Consider the following 23,910-nt stretch of genomic DNA (forward strand, 5'->3'; position numbering starts at 1 on the left):
ACAACACATTTTGAGCACAGGCACGAGTATCCAACCAGGGATGAAACAATTATGACCGTGACATTGACCAGACAGCTAAAAACCCCTGTTTTCATCCTAAATCAATCCAAAAGTTGAAATATGAGCCCCTTTCAACTTTTACCACATATTTTTCATTTATGAAAACGGGGTACCGGGTTGACATTATAGATCTAGCGGGCAACAATGCGAACATTACTGCACACGTAATTCACTACAGTTACTTCCCCTTTTCCAATTACAAATGGCGGGAAATTAAAAAGTGAGAAATGGTATTTCAAAGTTTACCGAAACAGTTGGTGGATCGGTTAATGCCATTTCAGAAAGAAGGTGTTAAGTTTGCTGTTGGAAAACATGGACGGTAAGGAACGCCATTATTTTCTCTAAATTTAGCTACTTTTTAAGGAAATGTTAATTGGAATATGTTTTCGCGATTAGAAAACTCGTGAAGAAACTTAGTCTGCTAAATTTCTTAAATGGACTGGTTCATCATTCAATCTGGGCAATACCATTTATTATTCAAAGGGGTGTTCATTGAAAATTTACTGACTGAATAGCCAACAGTGCAGACTATGACCAGACTGCTTGAATGTGCAGGCTGATCTTGGTCTGCACTGGTTGCAAAGGCAGATACAATTGCTGCCAGCAGATTAAAGGTCTGTCTAAAGACTGTCTTAAAGCTTACTGCTGATGGAGGTCTGAAGATGAGAGAGTCTACAGTAACCGCTATGACTAGATATCGGAAAGGGCCCTTCCCGTGGTATTTGTAGTGATAGTAGGTTAAAATTTATAGGCCACTTCCAACAGCCTTGCTGTTGGGTTAACCCTTTAGCGACATGGTTGAGTGTCTGCCTACAGATCTTGAGGTCCGGGGTTTGAGCCCCAGTAGGGACCTTGGTTAGTCGAACTAATCCGACGTATACAGTTTGTTTTATATTGTGACGGTCAAGCGGTGGCTGCAAAAGTCAGAAATTAAAAAGCAGCCATCACTCAGCGACAGTAAGCTTGTCTAGGACCTTGGTATTTTCTCTCCCAGGGTTTACTTTAATGGTGTCAGAAGTGTTTGGCGGACTCGTGTGGTGTGCATGGAGTGTCATTCTGGAGAGCTTGTAAGCTCTGAAAAGTAAAGGGGGAGAAGTGTAGTGATAGTAGGTTTATAGGCCACTTCCAACAGCCTTGCTGTTGGGTTAACACTTTAGCAACGTGGTTGAGTGTCCGCCTACAGATCTCGAGGTCCGTGGTTCGAGCTCCAGTAGGGACCTTGGTATTTTCTCTCCCAAGGTTTACTTTATATTTGATCGGAAAGGGCCTAACAGGATCGGAAAGGACCTGCAATATGTTTATTATCAGAAAGTAATGAATTATTTTTTCATATTTCATTTTAGCATCAAAAAAGAAAATAAATTATGAAAAAATTATTATCAATTTTTGATTTTTAAATGAATTACAGAGACAAAGTCATGGCATAAACCGTGCTGATAGGGCCTGACACATATTTATTATTGGAAATTATTTAATTGTTTCTTCATATAGTGGCTTTGCGACCAGCATCCGCGCAGTCTGGTCAGGATCCATGCTGTTCGCTAACAGTTTCTCAAATTGCAAAAGGCTTTGAAAGCGAACAGGATGGGTCCTGACCAGACTGCGAGGATGCGCAGGTTGGTCTGGATCCATGCTGGTCGCGAAGCCACTATGTTAGTTTTGCCAAGGCACGGCTCAAATGAAGTGTCAAAGACGTAACTGCTTCATACTTCTCAAGAAAATTTCTCACGACTATCTGTAGTAGGTGCAGCTTAAAATATGCCATTGAGTACTGTAATAAGCCAAGTTGACCAGCTTTCAAATATTCAACAGGCTGATAAAGAGAAATTAGGGGTGTGTGGCTGACTTGAATTTCGCATTGATGTTCATTTGAGCCAAGTGGTTACAGCAAATGCCATAAGATAATTTAGGGTTGGGTAAAAAATATTAGGGTCGGTCGGGTTACCAGAACCGCAATATTAATTTGTTTTGGCCTTAGCTATACTGTTCGAAGAATAGGTAGAGCTGTATTAATTGGACTCTGTCATTAGTTGGTGTTGGCATCTTGATTTTTGTTAGTTTTTGTATGTAAGTTGGTAACCGCTTGTACGAACGGATTGATTTCACACACTTATCCACTGCGCTGAACTGACTTGCAAATTTGCAGAGGTTCAATACCTCAACTTTGCTTTTTTTTACAGAATTATGCACCTCTTTCGCCTTTTTTTTCAGCTCAGTTTTTGATTAAGTTTTTAGCTCATCTGCTTTTTTGAAAAAAAATGATGAGTTATTGTCATCACTTGAGCGGTTGTCGGCGTCGGCATTGCCTGGTTAAGTTTTATGTTTAGGTCAGCTTTTCTCCTAAACTATCAAAGCTATTGCTTTGAAACTTGGTATACTTGTTCACCATCATAAGCTGACCCTGTATAGCAAGAAACATAACTCCATCTTGCTTTTTGCAAGATTTATGGCCCCTTTTGTACTTAGAAAATATCAGATTTCTTGGTTAAGTTTTATGTTTAGGTCAACCTTTCTCCTAAACTATCAAAGCTATTGCTTTGAAACTTGGAATTCTTGTTCACCATCATAAGCAGACCCTGTACATCAAGAAACATAACTCCATCTTGCTTTTTGCAAGATTTATTGCCCCTTTTGGACTTAGAAAATCAGTTTTCTTGGTTGAGTATTATGTTTAAGTCAACTTTTCTCATAAACTATCAAAGCTATTGCTTTAAAACTTGCAACAGTTTTTCACCATCATAAGTGGACACTGAACATCAAGAAACAACTCTATCCTGCTTTTTGCAAGAATGATGGCCCTTTTTAGACTTAGAAAAACATGGGTAGGACAATATTTCTATTACACAAAAAAAAATCAGATGAGCGTCAGCACCTGCAAGGCGGTGCTCTTGTTGTATGTAAGCTTGTTAGCTCACATGTCACGAAGTGACAGTGTGAGCTTTTGTGATCTCGCAGCGTCCGTCGTCCGTGCGTAAACTTTTGCTTGTGACCTCTCTAGAGGTCACATTTTTCATGGGATCTTTATGAAAGTTGGTCAGAATGTTCATCTTGATGATATCTAGGTCAAGTTCGAAACTGGGTCACGTGCAATCAAAAACTAGGTCAGTAGGGTTAAAAATAGAAAAACCTTGTGACCTCTCTAGAGGCCATATTTTTTACAAGATCTTCATGAAAATTGGTCAGAATGTTCACCTTGATGATATGTAGGTCAAGTTCGAAACTGGGTCACGTGCCATCAAAAACTAGGTCAGTATGTCTAAAAATAGAAAAACCTTGTGGCCTCTTTAGAGGCCATATTTTTCACAAGATCTTCATGAAAATTGGTCAGAATGTTCACCTTGATGATATCTAGGTCAAGTTCGAAACTGGGTCACGTGCCGTCAAAAACTAGGTCAGTAGGTCAAATAATAGAAAAACCTTGTGACCTCTCTAGAGGCCATATTTTTCATGGGATTTGTATGAAAGTTGGTCTGAATGTTCATCTTGATGATATCTAGATCAAGTTCGAAACTGGGTCAGCAGCGGTCAAAAACTAGGTCACAAGATCTAAAAATAGGAAAACCTTGTGACCTCTCTAGAGGTCATACTTTTGAATTGATCTTCATGAAAGTTGGTCAGAATGTTCACCTTGATGATATCTAGGTCAAGTTTGAAACTGGGTCACATGCCATCAGTAACTAGGTCAGTAGGTCAAATAATAAAAAAACCTTGTGACCTCTCTAGAGGCCATATTTTTTATGGGAACTGTATGAAGGTTGGTCTGAATGTTCATCTTGATGATGTCTAGGCCAAGTTTGAAACTGGGTCAACTATGGTTAAAAACTAGGTCAGTAGGTCTAAAAATAGAAAAACCTTGTGACCCTTCTAGAGGCCATATTTTTCATGGGATCTGTATGAAAGTTGGTCTGAATGTTCATCTTGATGATATCTAGGTCAGGTTCAAAACTGGGTCACATGAGCTCAAAAACTAGGTCACTATGTCAAATAATAGAAAAAAACGACGTCATACTCAGTTCAAAACTGGGTCATGTTGGGACAGGTGAGTGATTCAGGACCATCATGGTCCTCTTGTTGCTTATGGGAATGGATTGAAACTTCACACTCTTGTCCATTGTGATGAGCTGACATATATTGCACAGGTTCCATAACTCTGATTTGTAGTTTTACAAAATCATGCCCCTTTTTCTACTTTAGTTTGTATACAGTTGAAAAGGCTGTCTAATAGTCCAGTGTTGCTATTGTGTGTTTTAATCGACCTGGTGGGGTGGGGTTTCGCGATGGTCCACTGCATTATCGTGCAGGATATGTAGTATATTCGGAAACTTGATTTCTTATTGTAACAAATGTTGCGTTGAATTGTAGTTGTTGGTTACCGAAAGATTACGGAATTAAACAGTTCTATTGCTCTACCTGTTTTGCTTGTTTTTGTGATCGCCCTTCATCCGTCCATCCACAATTTCTTGTGAACATGATAAAGACCTCATTTTGCAATCAATTTTGATAAAACTTGCACCAAACTTGTATTGGCATAATGTTTCAGTTTCTTTAGAAAACTGGCCAGATCCCATCATGGGTTACAGAGTTATGGCCCATTTAAGGGCCAAAATTTGCTATTTTTGGCTTGTGAACACAATAGAGACCACATTTTGCAATTGATTTTAATAAAACTTGTGCACAACTTGAATTGGCATAATATTTTGATTTCTTTCGAAAACTGGCCAGATTCCATCATGGGTTTCAGAGTTATGGCCCCTTAAAGGACCAAAACTTTCAAAAACTAGGTCACCCTCTCAAATCAAAGGAAGTGTTTGTTAACACTACAGACCATATTTATGACCTTATCTTCATGAAATTTGGTCAGAGTGTTTATCTTGTATTAGTTGATGATTCCTATGCCAAGTTCAAAACTTGGTCATATGGGGTCAGAAAACTAGGTCACCCAGTCAAATGAAAGGAAAAGTTTGTTAACACTCTTGAGGCCACATTTATGACCATATCTTCATGAAACTTGGTCAGAATGTTCATCTTGATTTTTGCTAGGCCAGGTTCGAAACTGGGTCATGTGGGGTCAAAAACTAGGTCACCCACTTAAATCAAAGGAAATGCTTGTTGACACTCTAGAGGCCATATCTTTGACCTTATCTTCATGAAACTTGGTAATAATGTTTATCTTGATGATTCCTTTGCCAATTCTGAAACTGGGTCATGTGGAGTCAAAAACTAGGTCACCACTCAAATCAAAGGAACAGCTTGTTAACACCGTAGAGGCTACACTTATGACCCTGTCTTCATGAAACGTGGTCAGGATGTTTATTTTGATGATTCTGAGACCAAGTTTAACTGGTGAGCGATATAGGGTCATTATGACCCTCTTGTTTTAGATTACCATTCTTTGCATTAATCAGAGATTAACTCCACCCGCCAGGTCGAATAAAATGCATAATATTCTCCGACAGCTGATGTTTTCAATAAAATGAGTTTTTCCCAAAATAAGCAGTTATGGCATTTGAATTTTGCAGTTTGAAAGGTCAAGGCCTCTTCCCAATTTTGCAATGATAAGCCCTAACTTAACTTTCGGAAATAAAGATTTCAAAGCTATACTAATATATATGAAATTGCAGATTGTTACAAAAATTTAGGGATAGTGTTTAAAACATATGCCTCCTTACCTTTAAGTAAATGGGTGCAGTAATTGTTATAAAACAAAGAAGAACTGAAATGTTTAACAAGTGTCTGCTGTAATATGCCAATACTTTTTATGCCCCCGAAGGGAGGCATATAGTTTTTGAACCGTCTGTCGGTCCGTCGGTCTGTCAGTCTGTCCGCAATTTTCGTGTCCGGTCCATACATGTATCTTTGTCATCGATGGATGGATTTTCAAATAACTTGGCATGAATGTGTACCACAGTAAGACGACGTGTCGCGCGCAAGACCCAGGTCCGTAGCTCAAAGGTCAAGGTCACACTTAGACATTAAAGGATAGTGCATTGATGGGTGTGTCCGGTCCATATCTTTGTCATCGATGGATGGATTTTCAAATAACTTGGCATGAATGTGTACCACAGTAAGACTACATGTCACGCACAAGACCCAGGTCCGTAGCTCAAAGGTCAAGGTCACACTTAGACTTTAAAGGATAGTGCATTGATGGGCGTGTCCGGTCCATATCTTTGTCATCCATGGATGGATTTTCTAATAACTTGGCATGAATGTGTACCACAGTAAGACGACGTGTCGCGCGCAAGACCCAGGTCCGTAGCTCAAAGGTCAAGGTCACACTTAGACGTTAAAGGATAGTGCATTGATGGGCGTGTCCGGTCCATATCTTTGTCATCCATGGATGGATTTTCAAATAACTTGGCATGAATGTGTACCACAGTAAGACGACGTGTCATGCGCAAGACCCAGGTCCGTAGCTCAAAGGTCAAGGTCACACTTAGATGTTAAAGGTCATTTTTCATGATAGTGCATTGATGGGCGTGTCCGGTCCATATCTTTGTCATTCATGCATGGATTTTAAAATAACTACGCATGAATGTGTGACACAGTAAGACGACGTGTCGCGCGCAAGACCCAGCTCTGTAGGTCAAAGGTCCTAAACTCTAACATCGGCCATAACTATTCATTCAAAGTGCCATCGGGGGCATGTGTCATCCTATGGAGACAGCTCTTGTTATACCTTCTTTTCCTTTTGTAGAAATTAAATATTGTGTTTTTGCTGTTTTTCAGATGCCTGATTGCTGACGAGGTTCGTAGTCTTACTACCAAGTCTCTGATAACTTAATTCTTAATTACACTGCCAACTGGATTCAGTTAATTGTGTTGGTTGAAAAATGATAATTTTGTACACACTTTGAATATACATGCTTAATAGAGAATATGATCAGTCATGGTCAATGCTATCTATTTGATTTTTTGTAAAAATGCAAATTTGAGAGGTTTAAGAATGTACATGTAGAATTTTCCTGTTTTTTTTTTTTTTTTTAATAACATGGTCTAACAATTTATCAAGTCTTTTATTACATGTAAATGTACTTTGTTTTAAACTCAATGTTTTTTTTCTATACCCTCAGTTACATAGTGTATGAGTGCTGTATTGGAGTCATATATGTCTACTGGTGCAACCCTCTGCAGCTAATATCAGTATATGTTTAAGGGTTTATCAAATACATTCTTGGGAATGATCAGTATCATAATATGGCAAAAACTTTGTATGAGCCATAAGTCGCAATGGGAGACCAAAGATCAAAAAGCTTAATTTCATGTTGCCTTCATATCTTCTCAACTCTGGAAGTTTCATAAAACTAGCATCAATTGTTTACATTATCATAACCCTTGTTACTACTTCTAAGGTCAAAGTCACAGTTCTAAAAACATAATAAATTTCAAATTGTGATAGATGTCCGAATGTCTACAGATATATGTTCACCATCATATTGTGACAAAAAACATGCATGACCAAGGTCACTAGGTTGAAGGTCAAGGTCACACTGAGGTCAACAGTGAAGTAGCTCAAATTCATGTTGGATTCATAATTACTTAACTAGTAGATGACTGGAAGTAAATTATAAAACAAGTATCAGTTGTTGACCTTACCAAGATGACATTCAGGGTGCACAAATCTGGTCAGTGTGTCCAAGTTAAGGGTCACACTTGGAACTCAAAGGTCAAATAACTTTATAATTATTGTGTTCAGTCAATATCCTATGAAATACTGAAAGGGTTTTCTTAAAACAAACATCAGATGTTAACTCAAAGATGACAATGCAGAGTGCCAGATCATTACGTCCAAGGTCAGAGACACAGTTGGATTTCATGGTCATGATGGCAACATTTTAACTTCTCTGTATCAAAATGGTGTCTCCAGGTATTAATCACCTAAGCTAATAAGTAGTTTACAAGTGTGTTACAAGTTCTCAAAATGGACATTTGTAAATTCTGCTAAGATTGCAGGTCCATAGATGAAATATATAATCATGATAATACCTGTATATTTCTACATAAATGCATGTACCTACAAGTATGAAAACACAACCACCCAGTTGTAAAAAAAAAGCTATAAAAAAACAATGAATGGTATGTTATGATTGATACAGCAGTGGAAGTTATACATAAATAAAGAAAACAGTATCAGTATTTCATCTAATGTTTAAACTTATGAAAAATTTCAAAACTTTTATCACACTTCCTTATTTCAAAATGTATTCTGTTATTTTTGACAGATGGGTCTAGGAAAGACACTGCAAGCCATATCAGTTGCATATTACTACAAGAATGAGTGGCCCTTGCTGATTATTGTCCCCTCCTCCCTCAGGTATTCATGGATTGAAGAGTTTGAGAAATGGTTGCCCGACATTAATCCAGGGGATATAAATCTTGTACAGTCAGGCACTGATGTCAGGTAAAGTTCCTTGTTCTAACATACCCTTTTTTTGTACAATCTAAACAGGGGCAGCTATCTACCATTCATATTTTAATTTGTTGAGTATAAGTTTTAGAATGAATTCCCCCAAAATTATTTCATTTTGTTCTGTTTCATTTCCAATATATGGTATTACCCGCCAAAGGCAAAGGGATATAGATTTGGTGTTGTCCATCTGGCTGTCTGTGTCCACCTGTGCTAGCGTGCATGCATTTGTCCTAAATTGAAAATGCTTTTAATTCAAAAAGTATTTTGTTAGGATCTTAAAATCGCACAATGTCATGGTTATTAATTATCGTATTACATTAGAAAGCAGAAACTTCATATAAATAGAGATCAGTATAGGGTATGTGCAACTTTTGTCAGGAACTGCAAAGTTCTTGGCCCTCAATTTTTTAAAATAAATGAATTCCGACATAACACAGATCTTGATGAAATTTAATACAAGTATAGATCACTGAAGGGCAAATGTATACATGCAGTTTTTGTTGGGATATCTTACCTAACTTTATAGTTACTGCCCTTGAATTATTTTAACTGACTTTATAGTTATTGCCCTTGAATTGTTTTAAAAGCCTTAAATCCCAACATAAACCAAGTAGCAAGTTTTTTTTTCAAGTATTCAAGCATGAAGTCTTTATCGTGTTTGGCGGGGGATACCAATTCACTGAATTTGCTTGTTTAAATCTTGGATCTTTGTATGAAAATTATTTTGATTTCTACAAGTTTCTTTCTTGCAATAATGAAGCATCTCTTGATTTATGTTTTCAATTTTTCTAGTGATATTGGCTCAGCCCGTGTTACCATAACAACATTTGGTTTGTTGAGTAAAGGAACAAGTCGTATTCTACGAGAGGCGTTGATGAACCAGGGATTCCATGTTGTCATTGTCGATGAGTCACATTATATACGCAACAACAAAACAGTGTCGGCAAAAACTGTAGTCCCGCTGATCAAGAATGCGTATCTTGCTGTCTGGAACTCCAGCTCTTGCTAGACCAGTTGAAGTAAGTTCTTTATTTTAAATGTTTGTAACTGATAATAAAGATTCCTACATAAATTATAAAGTAGTATCCAGATACTACTTTTGATGTTTAAAAATCATTTGGCAGTTTACTTGCCATTCACATAGGTAATTGAAAAAATGTTGGCCAAGCATTTTTTGCCCAGTATTTTCACTTCTGACAGGAAAATATTACAAATGTCACAAAAAAGAAAGGTATTTGACCAAATATAGGTACTCTTTATAATCGTGGCCATTCTTTGTTGAAAATAACATTTGCATGTTTTGAATATATTAATACTCTTGTAAATCAAAACTGAAAATATCATAGTCAGTGTAAGCCAGTTGATTTCCATTGGGTGTTCAGGCAACTGCAAAATTCAGCAACTGTTGAATAGAAAATCAATATACTGTGAAGAGATTTTAAGCCATAAATTATCAAGAAGTATACTTTGTTTTCTAAAAAGTAATGCATGTAGCACCACTTCAAGATATAGAAAGCAATGTTGTGTTTGTTTCAGCTGTATCCTCAGATAGATGCAATATGCCCTGATGAGTTTGGTACCTGGTGGACGTACACGGCCAGGTATTGTGACGCCAGGCTAGAATGGATTGGAAAGGTCAAACGGAGAAATGTGAAGTAAAGAATTAGTTATTTGATTTAGCCCAAAATACCTAGAAGTTTTATATTAAGCATAAAAACGATCAGAATATCAAATGAAACTGAAGAGTGTGCTACAATTGTTGAGTTTATATACTGATATTGGTCTTTTAAAAAAAAAGCATTTTTAGCTCATCTGATTTTTTTGAAAAAAAATGATGAGTTATTGTCATCACTTGATCGGCGTCGGTGTCGGCGTTGCCTGGTTAAGTTTTATGTTTAGGTCAGCTTTTCTCCTAAACTATCAAAGCTGTTGCTTTGAAACTTGGAACACTTGTTCACCATCATAAGCTGACCCTGTACAGCAAAAAACATAACTCCATCCTGCTTTTTGCAAGATTTATGGCCCCTTTTGTACTTAGAAAATATCAGATTTCTTGGTTAAGTTTTATGTTTAGGTCAACTTTTCTCCTAAACTATCAAAGCTATTGCTTTGAAACTTGCAACACTTGTTCACCATCATAAGCTGACCCTGTACATCAAGAAACATAACTCCATCCTGCTTTTTACAAGAATTATTGCCCCTTTTGGACTTAGAAAATCAGTTTTCTTTGTTAAGTTTTATGTTTAGGTCAGCTTTTCTCCTAAACTATCAAAGCTATTGCTTTAAAACTTGGAACACTTGTTCACCATCATAAGCTGACCCTGTACAGCAAGAAACATAACTCCATCCTGCTTTTTGCAAGATTTATGGCCCCATTTGGACTTAGAAAATATCAGATTTCTTGGTTAAGTTTTATGTTTAGGTCAACTTTTTCTCTTAAACTATCAAAGCTATTGCTTTGAAACTTGCAACACCTGTTCACCATCATAAGCTGACCCTGTACAGCAAGAAACGTAACTCCATCCTGCTTTTTGCAATAATTATTGCCCCTTTTGGACTTAGAAAATCAGTTTTCTTGATTGAGTATTATGTTTAAGTCAGCTTTTCTCATAAACTATCAAAGGTATTGCTTTAAAGCTTGCAACAGTTTTTCACCATCATAAGCGGACGCTGTACATCAAGAAACATAACTCTATACTGCTTTTTGCAAGAATGATGGCCCTTTTTAGACTTAGAAAATCATGGGTAGGACAATATTTCTATTATACAAAAAATCAGGTGAGCGTCAGCACCCGCAAGGCGGTGCTCTTGTTTGAATCTGAAAGCTAGAAGTATTTAGATTAATATGCTGGATGTTAAGTGTTTGTTCCATAAATGTTATTTAGGTATTGAACTTTGGGAATGTTGTAATTCATGTCTTTTTTATGGAAACGGTATGTTCACCTACTAGAGTGCAGTTGTTTCTTGTGAAAATAGGGCTTAGTATTGAATTATTGTTGTGATTAGGGTGACCTAGGAGCCAGTGGATATTGACCTGTTTAATTCACTTTGCTTGTTTGCTTTGCAACTTAATCTGGATACATGCCAGTGTTGTTTTTCCCAGTACCAGGGGAATGGTAGTAGGGTCTGTTTGGAGGGGAGAAATTGGAAAATAATAATGCCATGTAATAAATATGTTACACACCAGAAGAAAATGACTTTAAAGCTCATGGTCTTGTATTTTAACCTTTAGCCTGCTGACAGCAAGTGATTCTGCCTTTGCGGCCAGTGCAGACTGATCTTGGTCTGCACTGTTATTATTCAGTCAGTAAATTTTCTGTGAACACCCCATTAAATGATAAATGGTACAGCCCAAAGTGAATGATAGACCAGTTCATTTTAGAAATTTAGCAGACTGAAGGTTATATGGTATGATTTTAATGTATACAGTTTTGGTTGGAATTGAAAAAAGAGGGTAAAAAAACCCCAAAAAAACATGGGGGAATATCATATTTTCTGGAGTGGGGAATTTGGTGAAAATATTGCAAAAAAACATTGCCTGCTTTAAAGATTGTCAGTTCTTGAAAGTTTTTCTTTCAGTGTGTGCATAAAACACCACCTTATCTGACTTGTGTTTTACAGTGGTGCAAGTAATTTGGAAGAGTTGCAGCAGAGGCTGTCTGAAAAGTTGATGATTCGCCGAGAGAAAAGTCAGGTACTTACACAGCTGCCACCTAAACAGAGACAGAGAGTTCTCTTTGAATTGAAGGATTCAGAATTGAAAAAGGTAGAACTCATTAAGAACAGTTTGGTTTTTTAAATTTCAGATCTGAAGCATTTTCTCAATTTGATTTCATGTGCATGTAGTTGCTGAACATGATGACTTGCTAACACATTTCAGACAAGTAGTTTTATATTTTTTAAGTCAGAAATTTTAGCTATATATTAGATTTTTCACAAAGCTGTTTTTGCACTGATGGTAATAACAGTAATCTTGATAGAATTACTCCATCAAAGGTGTTTTACAAGTTCAGCTATTAGTAGGGCAGATGGTCTTGGGTCCATCTGGCGGTCTGTAGTCTGTTGTTAACATTTTAATTTCAGCATCTTTTCTGAACCTACTGGTCAGAATTACACAAGATTTGGTCTGTAGCATCCAGAAAAAAAATTGCTAGAAGATAATTATAGAAATCTTCTGTAAGCTGTACTTTGTCTGTAGATTGTTGTGGTAAACTGTTGTTATGCAAATTTCTAGGAAATCAGACAAACATTTGATGAGTTGAGGCCCCTGATGAAGAGGTCTAACCAGGATAATTTTGAGGTTCTGACTGGAGGTGGGGAACATGATGGCAAGGATACAAACATGTTATCATTGATACAGAGACTTTACAAGCTCAGTGGTACTGCAAAGGTAATACAGGAGTGGGTGATTAACATCCAAATCATGTGCTTGCCAGTGACTAACATCAAAATCAGATGCTGGTCTCTTACATTATTTATGTAATTCTAACACAAGTCTGTACTAAGAAGATATTGTAATTCTATCAGTCTAGCAGATTGGTATTGATAAAGTATGTTTCATGTAAGTTTCTCCCCTACTTGGATTCAGTGTTGTCATATTTTCTGATCCTTTGAGATCATGGAGTCCACTCAATGTTCATAGGTAATAGAGTTCTGCTTAAACCGGTGCTAGGGGGCGTGAGGGGTGTTACACTTTCCACTACTTCTCATGAACAGACTCAATCAAACTGAGTCTGCTATTATCTTGCTTGGTTGCATTCTATGCTTCCAAAGGATCTTTTTACACATTTTATTGTGTTACAAAAAGAATTTGTTGATTTAAACTTTTGGATGTAAAATGAATAGGAGTTTTACTTGCCTGTTGGGATTTTATTTTGTGCTTTGAAGATGAAGCCAAAGCAAATAAGTCCTCATGAATTTCAAAGATTTCACATTAAGTCTTCTTAATTCAGTAAATGGTGTTTCTTAACTTATTACTGGATGCTGCTAAAAACAGACTAAAACATTGTTTGGGTTGTTAAAATGAAGAAAATGTGAATTGTGTGTACTTTATAGATAGGTCCTGCAAAGGAGTATATAGAGATGCTATGTGAGAACCCTAACTTGAAGTTCCTGGTATTTGCCTACCATCATGACATGATGAATGGGCTCAGTGAGAGCCTGCATGACAAGAAGGTAAAGTTCATCAGGATAGATGGTGAAACTCCTCCCTCTGAACGACCAGTAAGTTTCTGCTGCTGAGCTTGTGTTTATTTGTTTAACGTAAGGCTTTTATTTGAGTTAATATCATTTACAAGTTTTGTTTGTTCTTAAAAGCTTCCATTTCTTGTATCAGAAATTATTAAACTGATTGATACTGTGTCTTTAGTGTAGGTATACATCATCCATTGTCCATCATTTATAATTTGACTTAAACAATTTTTGTACTGCAGGTACTGATCAGAATTTCACAAAACTTGGTCTGTAGCATCCTGGCACAATTCTCTGTTACTGCAATTCAAACAAAGCTGAAAATAGAACAACGTTTAAAACAACTCCCCATGAATAACTTTTTGAATCATCACCTAATTTGGTCCGAAGCATCCTTGCAAAGACTTAAATGTTGTTCTGCTTTGCTGTACTCGGGCTCTGATCTACATGTGTAATGTTTGTCTGATATCGGGTATATGAGTATAGCCATTAGGGATGTATGAAGTTTGATTTAATTTGAATGTTTTACACCTTCGCTGGTTTGAGCCTTGCCAGAAGTCCATTCAACTGTTTGCTGGTTAAACCTAGCTGTCTGTCTGAAATACGTCTTTTGGATGGCACCTGGGGTCATCTTTTGCCTTCTAAGTTTGACAGGTGCCTTGTAACTTCAGTTAAAACACAACAAACTGTTAAACATATCAGATTGATGGAACTTGTATTTTGAACTTGGTATTTTGCAGCACTTGGTTCATCAGTTCCAGTCTGACCCTGACACAAGGGTGGCTGTCCTCAGCATCCTAGCTGCTGGAGTGGTAAGTTTGCAAGACTTATTTTAGGCTGTTTTTATATTGATTATTAGGCTAAATTCCTAATACAGTACACTATCTTCTTTCCAAATTTGAGACAACAATATCCAGTTGTACTGTATAAAAACTGTCTGCTTATCTATGTGAATAGATGACGACATTACATTCGTTATAAACAACAGTATTCACTTAGTTCAGACCTAATTTACTTCTGCCTCCCACAGAATGCTGTCATACTTTCAGACACCTGGTGTTGCTGTACCTTTACATATTTTTAGGTAAACATGTGGGCTATAAACGTGAATATTAATGGTCGAATTGAAGTAACAACATACGAAAAAGCAACTGTGCCTGTTATGCATAGCTATGATAATTAAAATTATACCCGCTTCACCTATCAGCACCGACGTTACAAAAATTGTATGACCAAATTACACAAAGATTTTAAATTACAATCATACATTCTATATTGCACTGTACACAATAGGCCACTTCTCACAGGAGAAGTCTACGTTATTTTTTAACACACCTGATCATTGACAGAGCCGTTTTATGTCGAGAAAGTCTAATGTAGGCATTTTGATGTTTTATAATAATTCTGCATCAAACTTTCATGTTACAGAGAGAGTTTACCAAACAAACATGGTGTATGACCCTAAGCTTAGCTTAAAGTGGTATTGAAAAATCTTTCTGTACCAGATTTTTGTAACTCATACTCTTTTTAAGATGAGCTGCAACTGAACCTTTCTTTCCTGTTGCAAGCAAGGTCATTCATCCTCCATCTGCTTCAAGGAAAAAAGTTGTCAAAAAGTTCCCTGCAGAGAATTGACTTTGTACTGCTTTAACATCTGTTGACATCAATAAATTGTTTGCCTTTGGGCATTACTGAAATTGTATTTAGAAATAATGTTGAACCCTCTGACAGACAGATAGTATCAGAAACCTACTTGTTTTGTAAAAAAAATGATTCCTTTATAGTGTTTGGTCTATGGAAGTTTAGCATGAGCTTCAGACATATGAGGTTATTTATGGTTATTTAGAAATTGGAGAAAAAACATCAGTTTAGCATGTAACCCGCTTCTGTTTCAAAATAATGATTTCTCTCTGCAGGGATTGACATTCACAGCAGCCACTGTTGTAGTGTTTGCTGAGATGTACTGGACTCCTGGTACTATGATCCAGTGTGAGGATCGCGCCCACAGGATCGGCCAGACATGTTGTGTTGCAGTGCACTATCTGGTTGCTAAGGATACAATGGATGAATGGGTGTGGTCTGTTGTCTGTAAGAAGGTAGATCCCTTTCATTTATTATACCCCCACAAAATGAAGTTTGAGGGGGGGTATATACATGTAGGAGTGAGCTTCAGGAGTGGTCGGTCTGTCGGTCGATCCGTTGGTTTTCATGGTTTCCGGATGATAACTCATGAAAGGCTTGATGAATTTAAATAATTTTTGGTACACAGGTGTAACATCAGAAAATACATGTCAGGTTCGAATTTGTGGTCAGTAGGTCAAAGGTCAAGGTCACAGTGACCCTGAACAGTTTAACGGTTTTTGGATGATAACTCGAGAACGCTTGGGTCTAGGATCATAAATTTTGGTACACAGGTGTAACATCATGAAATACAGTTCAAGTTCTACTTTGAGATCAGTAGGTCAAAGGTCAAGGTCACAGTGACTCGGAACAGTTAAACAGTTTCTGGATGATAACTTGAGAACTCTTGGGTCTAGGATCATAAATTTTTGTACACAGGTGTAAAATGATAAAAGCTAAAATACAGGTAAGTTTGACTTTGAGGCTAGTATGTCAAAGGTCAAGGTCACAATAACACGAAACAGTTTAACGGTTTCCGGATGATAACTTGAGAACGCTTGGGCCTAGGATCAAGAAAATTGATTAATGAGGTTAGTTATGACCAGCAGATGACCCCTAATGATTGTGAGGTTAGTAGGTCACAGGTCAAGGTCACAGTGACCCAGAGTATTTAAATGGTTTTCGGATAATAACTTCAGAACGCTTTGGACTAGGATCCCGAAACTTAATAGGGAGGTTTGTCATGTCCAGCAGATGACCTATATTGATTTTGGGTTCCAAAGGTCAGAATGACCCGGAACATTAAAGTTTTTCCGGACAATAACTTGAGAACACTTGGGCCGAGGATCATGAAACTTCATGGGGAGGTTGATCATGACCAGTAGATGACCTCTATTGATTTTGAGATCAGTAGGTCAAAGGTCAAGCATGTTCATCTTTGACATTGGCTTAGTTCTGTGACAAGGCCATATTGTGGGGGTATAATTTGTCACTCCTGTGACAACTCTAGTTTCCATTTATTGTTATGATTACGTGATATCATAGTGGCTTTGTTATTTGGCGAGGACTTGTATTGGCTGAGGCTGTTAGACCATGTCAGTATAGAATCACTTTACTATTGAACTAGTCTCTTTTATTAAGTAACTTTTTAAAAACAAATTTATCCTTTGTTATGAATATGAACCAAAGGAGAGAACAGAAAGATAATCTTGCATTTTTTATGATATTTGAATCCATTGTTACTTTCAAAGAAGAAAAAGTCAATCTGACTAGCATTAATGTTGAAATTTGTCTTCTGCTTGTTGTAAAAAAAATTGCTTTGCAATTGGCACTCTTGTACAACCAATTAAACATAGATCCTGCTCCAGTGTTGCTGAGCAAGAGTCATATGATTTAAGTAAAGGATTACTGCATGCCAGGACAATGCCAGTTAAACAACAGTTCTTCCTTAGTTTTGATTTTTCAGTAAATTAACATTTTATTTATTTTTCGACCAGTGGCAATGTGCATCTCTTTTCCTGTGAGAGGTATAGATTTGGTGTTGTCCATCCATCTTACCAAATTTGAAAATGCTTATAATTCAAAAAGTATTTTAGATGGAATCACCAAATCTTTCAAATCAAGTGGAAGAAAAACTTTTGTCATGTTACAAAAGTTAGCAGTCCTTAGAAGAAGTTTATAAAAGTGCACTAAGGGGATATTACTTTCTTCTGATATGGTGATGGTAAAGCAAAATACAGAAGCAATAATACATGGACAACACAGGCCAATTGTTTATCTGTATTGAGATGACAGAACTGCACAGTGAAATGCTACTTTCTGTTGTATGGTATGGTATAAACAATGATAAGGTGTAAAAATAGTTGTTGAATAATTTTCAGACCATAGTTACATCTACTACTCTGACAGGAAAGAAAAGGAAGATGGAAGCTATGGAGGGGGACCGGTACCAGGTTGATGTACTCTCTAATGCTGAGGCATGGGTACCAGCTAGCAATAATGAAACTTGTAATCTCACAGAATACTTTGAGACTACTTTGGTAGGTTTTTTATTAGTATGTAGAACTTTGAAGTGTCTGATTGTAGCAATTAACTTTAATTATATTGATGTTGTTATTTTAGAGCAAGTTAACTGCTGTAATAGGATAAAATGGAACACTGGTGTACTATTAACCCCGTTAATATTTATCAACTTGCTGTATAAGGTAGGGGCCTCCGTGGCAGAGTGGTTAAGGTCCCTGACTTGAAATCACTTGCCCTGCATCGATGTGGGTTTGAGCTGCACTTGGTGCATTGAATTCCTCATGTGAGGAAGCCATCCAGCTGGCTTACGGAAGGTTGATGGTTCTACCCAGGTGCCTGCTCATGATGAAATAATGCATGGAGAGGCACCTGGGGTCTTCCACCACCATCAAAGCTGGAAAGTCACCATATGACCTATAATTGTGTCGGTGCGACATAAAACCCAACAGAATAAATAAATAAATACTGAATAAGGTATTGTGAAAACATAACAAGAGTTTTGATAATCATGTTTATACTTATATGTACTTGAATTAGAAATAAAAGTATTCAGTTAAGTAATGAACAAAGTTTTGGTTGCAGGATTCAAGTCAGAAGTCCATTCTACATTTCTTCTCACCCAAACACATCGCAATGAAGAGAAAGCTGAAACAGGCATCTGAAAACCAAGTTGATGAAAGAGACATTAATGGTGTAAATGATATTGTAGATATAGAGGAAGATAGAGGTACACTGGAAGAAGTAGCTATTGATCATATGTGTCATACACCAGCCAGTAAGAGACAGAAGATAGATCCTAGTGTATATAGTCATAGTATTGCTAAGGAACCAGTGACTAAGAAAAGCTCAGAAGGAAAGGACCATATCATAGTATTAGATAGTGATGGGGAAGATGACTTTGTTGATAGTAACTGTAAGAATAAATCACAGAAGTCTTTCAGTAGTTCCAAAAAGCGAAAAAGTAGATCTGTAAATCATTCTTCAGTATCTCCAAAATACAGCTTGCATGCCATGTTTGAAAAGGCAGGGACTAGGGAGGTTTTGAATGGAAGCATTGATATATCAGGAGATAATGAACATACTCCAGTTAAAGGTGCAGGAAGTACTAAAGCTGAAAATGAAAATAAGGAAGATAATAGTAATACTAATGTTAGTGGATTTGGCAGGAATGAATGGAGTTGCAGTCAGTGTACTTACTTAAATCACAGAGATCTTGTGTATTGTGAAATGTGTGAAACACCAAGGAAATGTAAGGCTATTTCTAAGTCACATCATACCAATTCTGCCAAGGTCAATTCACTGAAACATGGAACTGAGACCTGGAAAAAATTACCCAAACCAAAGAATAAACAGGAGTCAGACGGGCAAAAGGAAAATATGATAGACAGTAAATTTGATAGTCAGACAAGGAGTGTTTCAAGGAAAACACAAGATACGGAAGATGAAGAAGACGGCATACATTATATAGATGATACTATTGACTTTGATCCAGGTAGTGATCATGATGAGACTACGAAAGAATTAACTGAACCAGTTGAATCTGTAACTGACACTTTCAAGGATGATTACTCTATAGATGAGTATGGAAGTCCTGATTCAGAATTTGTCAGTGAAGTTCAAGAAGGAATTGAACAACCAGGAACACTTGAAGAGAACCAGATTGTAGATGAGGTCTCTTTGGAAACTGTGAGAAGTGAGGAATTAACGAAAGAAAATGTTGGCGTGATTAATAATGATAAAAGAAATGATACAGGTTTACAGAAGAAATTGGGGAAAGAAGACTCAAAGTCTTTCAGTTGTTCGTTGCAGTCCAAGTATTTTGACAGAACTAAGTCAACTAATACAACTCCCCACCCATTGAGAAAGAAGGAAATTATTATTGAAAATAATCTAAAATTGAACACATCTGTAAATCAGAAAGACTTGCAAGACAACAAACATGTCAAAAGTATGTGCAATATAGAGGCCACAAAAATATCAGAAGATGAAAGTTTTACCCCAACTTCTGGTAAAAAATACAGATTTAAATCTGTTAGAAAAGGTAACGGTGTTCATAACAGTCCTGGAGTTTTAAGTCCAAGTAGATACAATGTTGAGATTGTTAAGCCAAAAGGAAATACTTCTGAAAGAAAAAATGATAAAGCAGAGGATACATGGAAAACTGAGGCTGATTATGATACCATGGATATACCAGGTGTACAGGATTGTGGTTCACTGAGTTTGGTTACTGTACAAACTGAAAAGTTAAGTGACACAGTGGTTGCTAAGGAATGCACACCAAAAACTGGACAAACAAACAATGATTATTCCTTTAGTTCACCAGAATTAGATCAGATGTTAGCTACTGAGACTGAAGATGGTAAGTTGAGATATGATTGATACTTTTCCCATCTTTTTCTTGATGTCATATGGGAAGGTGTGTTTGTGACCAAATAAGGATTCATACTTTACAAACTTAGGTTATGACACCTTTACCATTAGATAACAAACCCCTCAAATGTATTTGAAGTTTTTACAGATAACTAATATTGAAGTTGTAGGTTGATTAAATTAGTAGGTGATTCCTTCCAAAACAAGCTATATATAACTGATAGGGATTGGCTGATTATTCATTTTTTGGAAAATCATGAATAAGTGATCCATGAGATCACTGATAAGGTGCTTCTTGAACAATTTATTTTATCTGTTTTGGGTTTAACGCCGTTTTTCAACAGTATTTCAGTTATGTAACGACGGGCAGTTTACCTAAACAGTGTTCCTGGATTCTGTACCAGTACAAACCTGTTCTCCGCAAGTAACTACCAACTTCCCCACATGAAACAGAGGTGGAGGACGAATGATTTCAGACACGATGTCTTTTATCAAATTGTCACAGAGAACATACGCCTTGCCCAGGGCTCGAACTTACGACCATGCGATCCGTAGATCTGTGCTCTCCCTATTGAGCTAAGCGGGCAGGCTGCTACTTGAACAAATAATATTTTAAGTAACTGAAATATTATAAGTAAATTTATATTTTAAGTGAGCATTCACAATAAATTTAAGGTCTTCAGCTCTTCTGTGTTTCCCCCCTGGAATGATCTTAACCCAGATACCTGCTTCAGACAGTTTTATAAGAACTTTTCAATCCCATGGGCTGCATACACATCAAAAATGGCCAGTGATAGGTGCTTTAATTGTCACTTCTATTTCACATACGCAGTTGCTTGTAGTTTTTTATTTCAACCAGATTAAAACAGAAATGCTTGCACATAAAGAAAACAAAATATATATAAAAAAACTGTGCAAATATGTGAAGTATTTTTGGAAGTGTAAATGTTGATGATCAAATTGTAATCAATTGTCAGTAGTCAATTGTTACAAGAAACAAGTCATGAAAGAAGGAAATAGGTTACTATACCAGCCTGTTGTTGAAGGTGTGAGAACTGATCACTGATGATATTTTCTTTATGAAAGGAAAAAGCTGACAAAAAGTTACCTGTATATTGTCTACTACTTTTACCTGAGCGACATCGCATGGTGACAGTAAAGATAATAAATAGTTACAGAGAGTTATAAAAAAATGTGTAGCTGGGAATCATGTTAATGTTGGTTTACAGTAGTACATGTAGCATGTGGCAACACTCTTATACACATGTACACACCAGGATATTTTGGCATTGAAAAAAGTAAATATAAGCTTAACTACACTAACTCTGGATTCTGGATGATTACAACATGCATTACTAGTTATTAACTCTTACAGTTGACATTCATGGTGCATACATTATCCACACTGAAATTATAAAGTTTCATGGCCAGACACATGAGAGTTATCAGGGGTGTAAAATTCCACTCGCCCGCTCGCATTGGCGAGTTAAAGTCTGAGTAGGACGAGTGGACCTCGCTGTATACTCGACCGATCGGGCGAGTGGATTTTACGTCCTTACTTTACCAAAATTCAGAAATTACAACTCCAAAACGTCAACAAACTTTGAGATGGTTGACTGGAATTTACCCGTGAATCATAAAGATATCAAAACGTCATGCCACTAATTTTCCATTCCACAAGCACGTGCGACCTATCGTATTAAATATCTAATTTACATCGACACGTACACAAAAACCGTGCGTAGTGCATTCATTTTTTAACATTTTTTTCGTTCAAGTTTACAACACCTCTTGAGAAATAATACTATTTGAATTCTATAATGATTTTAATAAGATATCGACAGAAATGTAGGCAAAATTCAATAAAAACGGTCGAATTTTCATATAATCATTTGTAAAAATTCAAACAGCGCGATCTTAGTTACTTATTTCTTTCTAAAAGTAAATAAATGATGAATACTCTGGACATAAAATTCAGACTTTTGACCAGAAAGAACAAAAAACAGAATAAAAAAATCTTAAATAATGAAAAAGCGGCAGCAATTACAATACATGGAGTAAAATGATTTTTGGCATACAGATTTCTGTTAGTGCGGCAGAATAGGTTACGTGACCTCGTGAACGTAAATAGAAATGCGATTTTGAAATAAAGCAATGTGATGTCATTGCGGTTTTTAATAAGTTTTAAATGAATCTTTGTACATGTATTTTTTGACCAACAATTTAAAAGTTTTTTTGTCAAACAATAATGTAAATTCCTTGAGGGCAAATAGGTCACAGAGGTAGGATATCCACTACAGTAACTATCGTTTGAGACATTTACCTTTTATACGGGATATAGCACATTCACTTTTGATAACAAACTAAAGAAGAAACTTTTTATTGATTTCTATTTCTCAGCAATTTTAAGAACCGATGCAGTACGATCATACAGAGTGATGTGTCACATGGCGCGAAAACATGATGTAATGCCATGACAATCTCGAGCAAAAATACCGCTTTGATCTCCACTTCAGATGTCAAGATACTGACACACTTCTTTTAGCTCTTTGAGGGGGTGTAAACTGATCATGAAAACAAGGTCAATTACTTATTTTATCAACTGAATAATTACCGATAATCTTTAACGTTTTTTTCCCTCTCTTTCAACACGGGTGGATGGACGATGATCATTGTGTCCAAATTTTTTAGACACTCTTCAAAATAAATATTTTTCGGGAAATAATACTATTGTACATAATACTCCTTTCATAAAAGTGACAGTATTAAAAGTGTCAATTATTAGGGCGAGTGGCTGTTCACTAAGGGCGAGTAAATGTTACTGGCTACTAGTCCTGCAGGGCGAGTGGTGTGAAAATTTTTTTTACACCCCTGGTTATGTTGAACTGTCAACTGATAGATACCATACACCATTGTTTGTCTCAGACAAGGACTTCGGACACTTTCTATATGAATGTGCCTACTCTAAGAGTGAAAAATAAACCACTAAGAAATAAGTGTTTAATTACATATCCCATCAAAATACATATTTGAGATTATTTCTTAAAGTCAAATTTTCAATATTTGTTTCATTGAACAGTGACTTTTGTTCTAAATAGAATTACATACCCTGTTATATAGATATAAAAAGTGTTTTGCTTTATACAACATTGTTCCCACCCGTGCATCAAAACCATATTTGACCAGCATATGCAGATATTAATTAAATACATTTTCTGTGACTATCGTGTTGATGCAAGGGGTGGAACAGTACTTTTAAACAAAAACTATAACTACAGTGTGCTCCCAAATGTAGAGTAACCAATACTTTTATATTCATTTTTAATAAATTGATAGTCACATATATTTACATCTGTTTGTAACTCAAATACTATACAAATGTATAAAAGGGTACACATAGGCATGTTATACATGTAAAGTAGTGAAAGAAGCAAATACTGTGAATTCATTATTTTGTTGGGTTAAATTTTCATAGCCTTATCCTGGTTGTTTGTTGCAGTAGATTGACAAATATGTGCTTTAACATACTTGCAACATGCCAGGTAATCTTCTGCATGCCCCCCCCCCCCCCCCCCCACCCACCACCACCACCATCACTTCCCCTCACAACGCGCACGCCAAAGCGATGAGGATCCATTTTGTTTTTATTATTTTTTGTATTTCTTATATATTTTTCATTTCTTTATTTTTTCGTCTTCTTCAGTGCGTTTATGTTTATTTTTTTTAGACACATACTA

At 36.5% G+C, this 23,910-nt stretch overlaps 1 protein-coding gene across 1 annotated transcript in view; it reads left to right on the forward strand.

The window, feature by feature from the left end:
* The first annotated feature begins 208 nt into the window (after positions 1-208).
* LOC123545086 (DNA annealing helicase and endonuclease ZRANB3-like) overlaps positions 209-23,910 on the forward strand; it is a 155,934-nt gene continuing 132,232 nt past the window's right edge. Inside the window, 13 exon segments of the mRNA XM_045331364.2 lie at positions 209-379; positions 6,790-6,808; positions 8,283-8,461; positions 9,263-9,445; positions 9,447-9,489; positions 10,007-10,125; positions 12,092-12,236; positions 12,705-12,860; positions 13,526-13,693; positions 14,401-14,472; positions 15,577-15,756; positions 17,662-17,820; positions 18,386-20,162. Coding sequence (XP_045187299.2) covers positions 288-379; positions 6,790-6,808; positions 8,283-8,461; positions 9,263-9,445; positions 9,447-9,489; positions 10,007-10,125; positions 12,092-12,236; positions 12,705-12,860; positions 13,526-13,693; positions 14,401-14,472; positions 15,577-15,756; positions 17,662-17,820; positions 18,386-20,162 — 3,292 coding nt within the window. The 5' untranslated portion in view covers positions 209-287.

The sequence above is a fragment of the Mercenaria mercenaria genome, chromosome 1, assembly GCF_021730395.1.
Source record: "Mercenaria mercenaria strain notata chromosome 1, MADL_Memer_1, whole genome shotgun sequence".
NCBI classification, from domain to species: Eukaryota; Metazoa; Mollusca; class Bivalvia; order Venerida; family Veneridae; genus Mercenaria; species Mercenaria mercenaria.